Source organism: Ostrea edulis, chromosome 8 (genome assembly GCF_947568905.1).
Source record: "Ostrea edulis chromosome 8, xbOstEdul1.1, whole genome shotgun sequence".
Taxonomy (NCBI): Eukaryota; Metazoa; Mollusca; class Bivalvia; order Ostreida; family Ostreidae; genus Ostrea; species Ostrea edulis.
In genome coordinates, this window is record NC_079171.1 from 17,057,447 (window position 1) to 17,070,037 (window position 12,591).

Sequence of the window (12,591 nt, forward strand, 5' to 3'; positions counted from 1 at the left end):
TAACTTAAAGGAGTATTTACTGGAGTTTGGGGGGTGGGGTAGGGGAGGGGTGGGGGTGGGGGGTAGCTCACTTGAGACAAAGCTCACAAGTTTCTGATCAAAATTTGTCTGTTGCATGTTGGCATTGTAAACTTTTCAGTTTTATCTTCTACAGAAGCATCAGGCTAATTTCTACCATCTTGTCTCAGCTAGTGTCCTTGTGTAAAGGACACTGTTAAACTTTGTTCCAATGAAGGGTCATTTACCTTCCAGGGGGAGAAAATCAAGAAAAGGCATAGATAACCTAAGGGTGGGCCGGGTCATTTAAGGATCTTCTCTTCTAGAACCACATCGCCAGAAAAGATGAAAGTTATGTGGAAACTTCCTGACACAGTGAAGATTTAAGTCATGGCCTCCAGGGGTAGGGTGGGGCTGCAATAGGGGATTAACGTTTTACATTAGGATATAGAAAAATCTTTAAAAGTCTTCTTTTCAAGACCAGCAGGGCTGTGATTTGTCATCAGTAATAAGCCAGCAGCCTCTTATAATGCAAATTCAATTTTTTTTGTAAATCAATGGCCTTGGGGTGGAGAGGGGGTTAGGATTGGGTTTAATAGGGGATCACAGTTTACAGTTTTACATTGGAAGATATATATGTGATCTTTGAAATTTTCCTATCAAGAACCACTGATTAGATATAATATGTAAATATTCCAATTAGATATAATATGTAAGTATTCCAGTGTAGCGCTGATTCAAACGTATATGAATAGTGTTGGCTTAGAATTTACATGAGAATAGTTTGGGTGGGGGAATTTATATTGAGATTGAGAATATATAAGGAAGTTTGGGGGGGGGGGGGTATTTATATTGCGATTGAGAATATATAAGGAAGTTTGGGTGGGGGGATTTATATTGCGATTGAGAATATATAAGGAAGTTTGAATGGGGGGATTTATATTGCGATTGAGAATATATAAGGAAGTTTGGGTGGGGGGATTTATATTGCGATTGAGAATATATAAGGAAGTTTGGGTGGGGGGATTATACAGCTATATTGGAGTCCTTTCTGTCTGTCTGTCTGTTCTGCTGTGATTTTGTGGAAATGTTAAACATGGTGACCTACTTTAAAGGGACTGATTCACGATTTTCCCCAAAATTTTGTTTTTCACTTTTGATGATCAGAATCTACTGTCTATTGTGTTTAAAAGATTTCACACAAAAATTAAGGTTATATATATATACATGATCACAGAAGCTCATTTTAGAGAGGTCATTTTTTGTTTTGTAAACAAAGATGGCGGTATGTTTTTGTTTACGAAATTTTCAAAAGAAATGGTTATCGATCTAAGTTTATTATATCTTTCACATTTCAAGCATTCTTTGGGTAAGATGTGTCATCTAAAAGTACAAATTTGTGAGTATGCAAAACTAAGATGCTTTATATTACAAAATTAACATTTCACTGGTGTGTTTGTATACATGAAAAGACTCGAGTCTTTGTTTACATAACACAGATTTAAGGCTAAAATATTGCTTTTATTTTTGCATTCAGAAGGTCAAAATGTTGGCTGTCAACATTAAAAGAGTTATATTCTTAATGTTTCACATAAAAAATAAAAAATATTTTGTTCAAAAATCGTGAACCAGTCCCTTTAAGGCTAAACGTTGGTGATAATTATTAGTTTCCTGGACTATTTCTCATTCTGGATACAGCTATTGCACTGGCATTTTGTCATTGCTGTCTGAGGTTTTTAATATTGGTAGATTCACTGAACTGTTTACATGAGTGGAGGTTTTTAATATTGGTAGATTCACTGAACTGTTTACATGAGTGGAGGTTTTTAATATTGGTAGATTCACTGAACTGTTTACATGAGTGGAGGTTTTTAATATTGGTAGATTCACTGAACTGTTTACATGAGTGGAGGTTTTTAATATTGGTAGATTCACTGAACTGTTTACATGACTGGAGGTTTTTAATATTGGTAGATTCACTGAACTGTTTACATGACTGGAGGTTTTTAATATTGGTAGATTCACTGAACTGTTTACATGACTGGAGGTTTTTAATATTGGTAGATTCACTGAACTGTTTACATGAGTGGAGGTTTTTAATATTGGTAGATTCACTGAACTGTTTACATGAGTGGAGGTTTTTAATATTGGTAGATTCACTGAACTGTTTACATGACTGGAGGTTTATAATATTGGTAGATTCACTGAACTGTTTACATGACTGGAGGTTTTTAATATTGGTAGATTCACTGAACTGTTTACATGAGTGGAGGTTTTTAATATTGGTAGATTCACTGAACTGTTTACATGACTGGAGGTTTTTAATATTGGTAGATTCACTGAACTGTTTACATGAGTGGAGGTTTTTAATATTGGTAGATTCACTGAACTGTTTACATGAGTGGAGGTTTTTAATTTTGGTAGATTCACTGAACTGTTTACATGACTGGAGGTTTTTAATATTGGTAGATTCACTGAACTGTTTACATGAGTGGAGGTTTTTAATATTGGTAGATTCACTGAACTGTTTACATGACTGGAGGTTTTTAATATTGGTAGATTCACTGAACTGTTTACATGACTGGAGGTTTTTAATTTTGGTAGATTCACTGAACTGTTTACATGACTGGAGGTTTTTAATATTGGTAGATTCACTGAACTGTTTACATGACTGGAGGTTTTTAATATTGGTAGATTCACTGAACTGTTTACATGAGTGGAGGTTTTTAATATTGGTAGATTCACTGAACTGTTTACATGAGTGGAGGTTTTTAATTTTGGTAGATTCACTGAACTGTTTACATGACTGGAAGTTTTTAATATTGGTAGATTCACTGAACTGTTTACATGACTGGAGGTTTTTAATATTGGTAGATTCACTGAACTGTTTACATGACTGGAGGTTTTTAATTTTGGTAGATTCACTGAACTGTTTACATGACTGGAGGTTTTTAATATTGGTAGATTCACTGAACTGTTTACATGAGTGGAGATTTTTAATATTGGGAGATTCACTGAACTGTTTACATGAGTGGAGGTTTTTAATATTGGTAGATTCACTGAACTGTTTACATGACTGGAGGTTTTTAATATTGGTAGATTCACTGAACTGTTTACATGACTGGAGGTTTTTAATATTGGTAGATTCACTGAACTGTTTACATGACTGGAGGTTTTTAATTTTGGGAGATTCACTGAACTGTTTACATGACTGGAGGTTTTTAATTTTGGGAGATTCACTGAACTGTTTACATGACTGGAGGTTTTTGATACAATGTACCTGTATTTATTGGTAGATTCACTGAATTGTTTACATGACTGGAGGTTTTTAATATTGGTAGATTCACTGAACTGTTTACATGACTGGAGGTTTTTAATATTGGTAGATTCACTGAACTGTTTACATGACTGGAGGTTTTTAATATTGGTAGATTCACTGAACTGTTTACATGACTGGAGGTTTTTGATACAATGTACCTGTATTTATTGGTAGATTCACTGAACTGTTTACATGACTGGAGGTTTTTAATATTGGTAGATTCACTGAACTGTTTACATGACTGGAGGTTTTTAATATTGGTAGATTCACTGAACTGTTTACATGACTGGAGGTTTTTAATATTGGTAGATTCACTGAACTGTTTACATGACTGGAGGTTTTTGATACAATGTACTTGTATTTATTGGTAGATTCACTGAACTGTTTACATGACTGGAGGTTTTTAATATTGGTAGATTCACTGAACTGTTTACATGACTGGAGGTTTTTAATACAATGTACCTGTATTTATTGGTAGATTCACTGAACTGTTTACATGACTGGAGGTTTTTAATACAATGTACCTGTATTTATTGGTAGATTCACTGAACTGTTTACATGACTGGAGGTTTTTAATATTGGTAGATTCACTGAACTGTTTACATGACTGGAGGTTTTTGATACAATGTACCTGCATTTATTGGTAGATTCACTGAACTGTTTACATGACTGGAGGTTTTTGATATAATGTACCTGTATTTATTGGTAGATTCACTGAACTGTTTACATGACTGGAGATTTTTAATATTGGTAGATTCACTGAACTGTTTACATGACTGGAGGTTTTTAATACAATGTACCTGTATTTATTGGTAGATTCACTGAACTGTTTACATGACTGGAGGTTTTTAATACAATGTACCTGTATTTATTGGTAGATTCACTGAACTGCCCATGGGAGTCCTGCAGATACACAATGTACAGCAGTCAGACAAGGGAGTGTACTCCTGTTCTGCCCTAAACACTTTTTCCAACTTGCAAGGAGCCATGCCATTTTCAATGTTACTACATAGCAAGGAGGCAGTTCTTAATGTCCTCAATTCATCATCAGGTAAAACCATGAAAACCACAATCCTTAATTCATTATAAGTCAGCACAACTCTGAGACCGCTCAACAGAAAACCACAATCCTTGATTCATTATAAGTCAGCACAACTCTGAGACTGCTCAACAGAATTTTGTGATAGTTAATAAGGGCACACTGTCTAGATGTGCCTATTCCAAGGAAATCCGGATTCAGTAATTTTTCTTGGAGTTACATCCCTTTTGAACTTCGAGCGCATCTGTCCTGTTCTTGTCAGTGCAACTCCTCTGAGACTGCTCAACAGAATTTTGTGAAACTTTATAGTTAATAAGGACACACTGTGTAGATGTGCATATTCCCAGGGAATTCTGTTCAAATTCAGTAATTTTTCTGGGAGTTATATATCCCTTTTAAACTTAAAATTTTGAGCCCGTCTGTCCTGTTCTTGCAGTAATACATAGCATTACCATTCATTATGTGAAGCATTGTCAAGCAATGTTGGAGCGTGGGGTATGTGAGCGTGCTCACTTTTTATTTCATTAAATCTGCACTCATCAATTCATCATCAGATAATATCATTAAAATCACAATTATCAATCCATCATCAGATAATATCATTAAAGCTGACATGAATTAATAAATATGTACATCTTTCTCATCTTATCCGCCATATTTCTCTCAGGTAGCCTAATTTACTCTACCCGTATATATTCCAAATGTGATTGTCACACCTGAGTGATTTTTCTAGGTGGGCTCGACCAGTGCACATCTCCGATAGTAATATATAGGGAATGAGAAACAAATAAAATCACATTTTAAAACATTATGCTTTACTCAAAATTACAAAATATTTATTGTATACCAATGCAACATTCTGAAAGTTTAGATAATTTAGACAAAAATGCGGGGGAAAAAAAGCTTTTCTTGCATATTTGCAAGTGCATGCAAGTATTTGCAGTTTCTTATGAAATAAATGCGGAGAAATCATTTGCCAATTACATACTGATAGAATGGAATAAGCAAAGAGCATAAAATCTATTATTTATATCAATTCTTGCAAAATACAAGTGCATACCATATGCATAATATGTAATGCACATGGCATATTCGCCAAAAAACCTGTATCAAATACGGACATCTACTCAACAGGTATCGGAGATGTGCACTTACCGAAAATATTAGATTCTCTTTATTCTGATAAATCCACGAAACAAAATGATAAACTCCATTTGTATCTTGTTAGAACTTTACAATACGTTGCCATTCCATTATACAGACTGCAACACACTTCACCCGTGCCAAACAGGGTGTCTTCAGTCAGGGGAGATGTCAGAGTCGAAAATTTTCCTGTATTGAATGCTTGTCTGGTTGAGGTTTTGCAGTTTATAGAAATCGGGAATCTAATCTTATACACTTAGCATATGGTTGAATATATTGTGTGCACAATTCAAAATTTATCGATGATCATATATTACAAACTTGGATATACAAATAAGGGAATAATGATCGAAATATACACCTGTGTGAAAATGTGGGTATTACATTTGCAATTCATTATAAACAGTTGATTACACAAAGGCACATATAAAAGGAAATACATAAACAAAAATATAGTTTTATTGTCTCTTTGGGAACCATATAATTATCTACGGTTTCTGTATGTCCATATTCATTGATTGAACAGGTGAGAAAGAGAGAAAAAGAGAGAGAGAGCTCCTACTTCATGTACAATATATCATTTCACAGAAGGAAAGAAAATTGATCACTGATATAAATGTAAGCTTACAAGCATTAAAAATTTCCAGCTATTTAAAAATTTGTGATTGACAATATATTGGAAACTTACAGGAGTTGATGCTTATAATTGAATTCATTACAAATTCTAAAAAAATATTAGTTTGAACTGTGCATGTAAAAAATACTGACTTTGTATGTTAGAATAACGGGAAAAAGTAAATTGTCAAAAAAGTGGAGAGAGCAGACCAGCCTCCCTGCCCACCCCCAACCCCCTGTATACGTGCCTGATACAACATATCAATTCGTGTTGAAAGAAAGGTGCATATCTGCATTTTTAGCTCTTCTGAGCCGAAGGCTCAAAGAGCTAATCATATGGCCATATGTCTGGCGTGCGGTGTGTGGTGTGCATCAACTTTTTGGAAAAAGGGCTATATCTCAAGAACCCCTTATCCAATTTTTGTCAAATTTGTCACAGGGTATTCTTGGCCCAAGGGCTTTCATTTGTACTAAAACTAGGGTTGTGACCCTTTAACAAGTTAAGATAATTAGGAAAATGCAAACAAAAGTTGTGGTTGCTAAAAAATCTTCTTCTCAAGAACCACTGGTCAAATTATCGCCAAACTTATGCATAAGGATGAGGATAGTTTGTAGATAAAAACTTGTTCAAGGCATCATCCTGGAGCAAAGGGTGTGGTCTCAAGGTCACTTCAAAGTTGACCTTAAATTTTGTTTTGTTAAAACTTTGATATTTTGCTTAGTATAAGGACTAGGATCATCAAATTTTGTCAGTTGATGCATCTTAGGACCTAATATCATGTTGTCTCATAAGTAGGTCATGGTGACCTACTTTTTGAATTTCGCATGTAATTATTATTAAATGGATTTTGATGCATATCTTGGACACTTTTGAGCCTATGATCATCAAAAGTTGTCAGTTGATGGATCATGGGACCTTGAAGTGCGTCATGAGAAAAGTATGTCACCATGACCTACTTTCTGAATTTTATGGCTAATTATTTATGAATACATTTTAGGTTGTTATTTCAGATGCCGAGAAGTTTAGAATCATCAAACCTTGTAAGTTGATGCGTCTAGAGGCCTCGAAACATATTTATAAAAAAAGTAGGTCACAGTGACCTATTTTTTGAATTTTAAAGACATTCAAATTTCACATTTTCAATTTTAGATGCATATTTTGGACACTATGAAAGCTAGGATCATCAATCTTTGTCAGTTGATACATCTTGAGTCTTCATAGTTTGTTGACCAAAAAGTAGGTCACTGTGACCTATTTTTGGAATTTGACGGCTATATTTTAATAATTCAAATACTATCTGACTTACAATTATCAAACTTTGTCAGTTGATGCATGTTGAGTCTTCAGAGTGTGTTGACTAAAAAGTAGGTCACCGTGACCTATTTTTGGATTTTGACGGCTATATTTGAATAATTCAAATACTATCTGACTTACAATCATCAGACTTTGTCAGTTGATGGGTCTTGAGTCTTTAGAGTGTGTCGACCAAAAAGTAGGTCACTGTGACCTACTTTTGGAATTTGACATTTATATCTGAATATTTCAGATACTATTTGACTTCAATTATCAAACTTTGTCAGTTGATGCATCTTGAGTCTTTGGAGTGTGTCGACCAAAAAGTAGGTCACTGTGGCCTTCTTTTGGAATTTGACAGCTATATTTGAATACTATTTGACTTGTCAGTTGATGCATCTTGAGTCTTCAGTGTGTTGACCAAAAGTAGGTCACCATGACCTATTTTTGGACAGTTACATTTAAATTTTCAGGTACTATTTGACTTAATATCATCAAACTTTGTTAATTGATGAATCTTGGTTAGTGAGAATTTTGAATTTTTGCCTATTCTACAATGTATCAGAAGAGCGATTCTAGGCCCATGGGCCTCTTGTATTAAATTCCAAAGGAGCTCGAATTTGTGTTCCCCTATTATTTTGTATGCAAGATTCGTTCCCGAATTTAGAATCATGCTTTCAGTCAGAGCAGAAATGAATTCATTTTGAAGTACATCTAGTTTGAATGCAAATTTGGGGTTCCTTCTTTTAATTTCATCAGACTCATTAGAACCCCCTCCCCTAAATTATGCAGCTTTGTTTTTATTGATATCTAAATCGGTATATGAATCCGGATATAAATTATATAATGTTTTTTCGTGATCATATAGATAGATATTGATACTAATAATGAAAAAGGAAAAGGTTTATACTCTTGCCTTTTGCATATCTTACTAAAGCATTACAGTATATTGACACTGTATCATATCAAATAAAACCTTAACACGAATTTTACTGATTTATGAATACTAACATCTTATCGAATACATTTGAATTTGAAATTTCGAAGTACAGCGGTATGTCTATTTTCAGTATATATCCATTGCACCAGATCTACGAAAATATTTATGAATAAATTACACTCAAGCCTGAAAGTAATCATTATGGTATGTTACAGAAACGTTAAAACACACATATGATATAGTCCTGCAATGCATGCATGCGATTTTTCTGAATACATGTATTTATGTATTCGTGAATGCGCTGAAGTTCTTACGCTTAAAAATATCTTGGTCTTTATGCATTTTGTTTTGTGATTTTGGTTTACCATTCCTTACACTGTGTAAAAGAAGGAAAACTTAGTAAAGGGTACAATTCTACACCATACAATTAGTATACATGCATGTGTTGCAAAGCAAAATGTACATGTAATAACCAGACATGTATTGTCATTTTTCATGGGGGAGAAAAAAATGGAAATTTGGATTCTTCAAAATTTCTTGCCATTCAAAATAATAATTTAAAAAGATGAACGAAAACAGCAATAAAATAAAACAAAAAACCCAAACAAACCAAGATGTTTTGTCCGATGTTCAAAGTCCTAATGTGGGGATGAAGGGTTAAAGAGTCTTACTTTGACTGCCTCAATAATGTCCCCCTACAATTCATTTTCTTCAATCATTGGAGGATGGGATGGGGTGGTTAGAAATATCTTCATTTTCTTAATTGGTGGTGGTGTACGTTTGTCTTCTACTATTCTATCGGAACTTTCAAGCTGGGGTCAAGTGGGGGAGGGGGTTGTCACCCAATATATCTTTTATTTGAATTACAAAATAACAAATAATGGATATTGTTAATAATGCTGGGGTCAGACCCTCTTGTCCCCTCTCCTTGATTCTATGTGCCCGACAATGACGCTTACTATAGTAATATGATAAACTCAATTATTACATTTTGGATTAGTAGAATTTGTGTCGAGTTCAACGCAGAATGTAATAACGCAAAATGACATAGATATATAAGATCTATTGAATGCCAAATTAGCTTAAAATGAAGTGATTGAAAAGAACATTATTTAAAGATATGTTTAATTTTTAATTATTGCGTGCTTTAAATGAATCAAATAAATCTGTATTATCAATTAATGAGAGCAATATTGAGTTACTGTTCTCTTTTATTGAATTAACAATATCATTTGTCTTAATAAGAGCGCGATTATTACAAAATCATCGTTTGAAAATCTCTCTCTCTCTCTCTCATCCCATACACTCGTACAGTGTTGTATATGCAAATTATATATGCATAAACAATTTATGTACCTAAATGATTTCTTGATTTATAAATCTGCAATACTCTGACCAGTAAATCATACAATATAAGGATTCATACACAATACAGGGTAAATATTATACTCTGATACTTCCCCCGATTGAAGAATAGCTGATCGGCACGGGCGCAGTCTCGTCGCAGTCTATACAATGGACAATGGTATTTACTGTTGGAATACAAATGGAGTTTATCGTTTTGTTTCATGGATTATACAAATAAAGGGAGTTTTACTACTACTTAGAGTATTTTCGACAAGTGTACACGTACAGCTGCGATCCTTTACAGATATTACAAGTAGACTCAGGTAAATAGTCATCCGCATTCGATGCGTATTCAGGCGAGCATACATGTCATGTGCATAAGTACAGTAGTATTTATGTATTTGCATTTTGCTTGAAGTAAATGTGAATGGTATAGATTTTATACCCTTTGCTTATTCCATTTTATCAATAGATAATAGATGAAATATTTCTCCGTGTTTTTGTATAGTTTTGACATATTTACTGCAAATGTACGTACATTCATGTAAAGAAAGAGCATTCTATATTTATTTATCCAAATTAGCTTTTAGAATGATTTACTACTGTACGATATGTTTATTGTAAGTTTGAGCACTGCGTGGTGTTCCAAATTGGGATTTCATTTCTTCTTGATGTCCTATAAATTAGTATCGGAGATGTACGTGTTACCTGTCAAAGCTACCCACACAGTTAAATCGAAGACACTGATGTGAAGTGAAGCGTAGCAAAACTTGTCCCCTTATATACCATGTGAACCCTGATACATATAACAATAGAATATCCAACTAATATGGCGGACATATAGAATTATACTATATTTATTAATTCATGTCAGCTTTAAAATCACAATCATCATCATTCATCACCGGATAATATCATTAAAACTACACCCATCAATTCATCATCAGATAATATCATTAAAATCACAATCATCAATTCATCATCGGATAATATCAATAAAACTGCACTCATCAATTCATCATCAGATAATATCATCAAAATCACAATCATCAATTCATCATCAGATAATATCATTAAAACTTCCCTTATCAATTCATCATCAGATTAATATCATTAAAACTAATCCCTCATCAATTCATCATCAGATAATATCATCAAAATCACAATCATCAATTCATCATCGGATAATATCATTAAAACTAATCCCTCATCAATTCATCATCAGATAATATCATTAAAATCACAATCATCAATTCATCATCGGATAATATCATTAAAACTTCCCTTATCAATTCATCATCAGATAATATCATTAAAATCACAATCATCAATTCATCATCGGAAGCCTGTTCACCAACGTATTCACCACCTATTGCACTCATTTGCAAGCACTCAAATGGTCTTCTGAATATAAGCATCAAATGCTTGTAGAATATGCAGTATATCATATGGCATGGAGGGTTTAGGTGAATGTTAGCATTGTTGTAAGAATACTTGGAATCTGATACTGTGTTGGTTTTACTCGTCCTCTAATTTGTCTAGAAAGATTTATCTAGGTCAAAATTGTTATACAAATGTGGCGGATCTGATTTTTTTATTACACAGAAGTGCATTTATTTCAAGCCCAGATTATTGTAAAATCAGTTTCTTAATATTTGAAGTTTAGTTACTTACTGTTAGTCATTTACTTTTGATATCTATTCAAGTTTAGATTAAGTTGATACATTCCAAATGTTTTTCATATTAAACAGGAAGTGTCATCTCTGTTGTCAAGCTATCCTAAGTGAAAAAGCTACCTGTCGCTTGATTGGATAAGTCAGGATAGTTTCTTGGTTTTGGTTGGCTTAAAGGACACATCGCATGTTTTTAAACTTTTTAATTTTTTCAGCAAAATTAATTCATTTCATGCCTAAAACTACTTTACATGTGTTTTAAATGAAACAATTCGTGTAGTTTTCGAATTTGAAAGCGATATGCCATAGGCCTATATGTAACAGTGCGTAGCTTCGATAGAACCATTTTCTCGCAGTTTATCTACGTCTTTGTCCAAGTGCTTTGAAAAAGTACAAGGACAAATTCTACTGTTTTTTTTTATGTCAAAGTCGTTGTGCCGACAAGAAATATTCACGTCTTGTCCCTCATACCTTCCTTCGAAAATTGAAAAAAACACAGTCCAAATCCTCTCTACTGACAGCAAGTACACCGTTAAACGGCACAAAACACCCTAATGCGGTGTTATTTACAAGCTGTTAATGTGATAATTGTTTGTTTGTCAATTAAATCTAATCTGTTTATGAAATGGCTAACAATTGTTTTCAAATCTTCTCGCTCGAGGTCGCATATGACGTCACAGATAATGGCGTGTAAAATATCAAAGAAAATATGCATATTGCAAGATTTCAGCGAACGAACTATTACAATTAATTTCTATAAGCATTAGGAAGACAAAATGCATATAATTCTGTATACTTTGAAAGCACGAGATGTGTCCTTTAAGTTAGTGAATAGAATTCAAGGTATATAAGGCTGTGTTTGATCAGTTTACTTCACTTGGTTAGGAGCTGACCTCATGGTTAGATTTCTTTTCTCTTATTCTGAGCAACAAAAGCCTCAAGGTTTTAAAGCTCTGAATGTAGTCACTAGCATGATGTTTGTAAGAATAGGTGTTGGGAACTGTTAAAAACCTCAAGGTTTTACTGCAGACTTTAGGTATTATTTTGTTAGGATAATACTCAGAGTTAGTATGTAGGTTACAAGTTTATTATAGGTTTTTCCTTTCCGAGTCCTGTTTCAAGGTGTAGTGGATAGCAGTAGGAGATTTTATACTTTAGTACCGACATTCATATTCTACACAGTACTCTCTATTTAGGTCAAGATGTAGCTCGTTCTTTTTCTAT

General features: G+C 33.7%; 1 protein-coding gene across 3 annotated transcripts in view; it reads left to right on the plus strand.

Annotated features, from left to right (window-relative positions):
* LOC125662008 (protogenin-like) overlaps positions 1–12,591 on the plus strand; it is a 101,493-nt gene that overhangs the window by 20,594 nt on the left and 68,308 nt on the right. For all 3 annotated transcript variants that reach the window (XM_048894170.2, XM_048894171.2, XM_048894172.2), the window contains exon 4: positions 4,195–4,367. In XM_048894170.2, the coding sequence (XP_048750127.2) occupies positions 4,195–4,367 (173 nt within the window). The remainder of the gene's footprint in view (positions 1–4,194; positions 4,368–12,591) is intronic.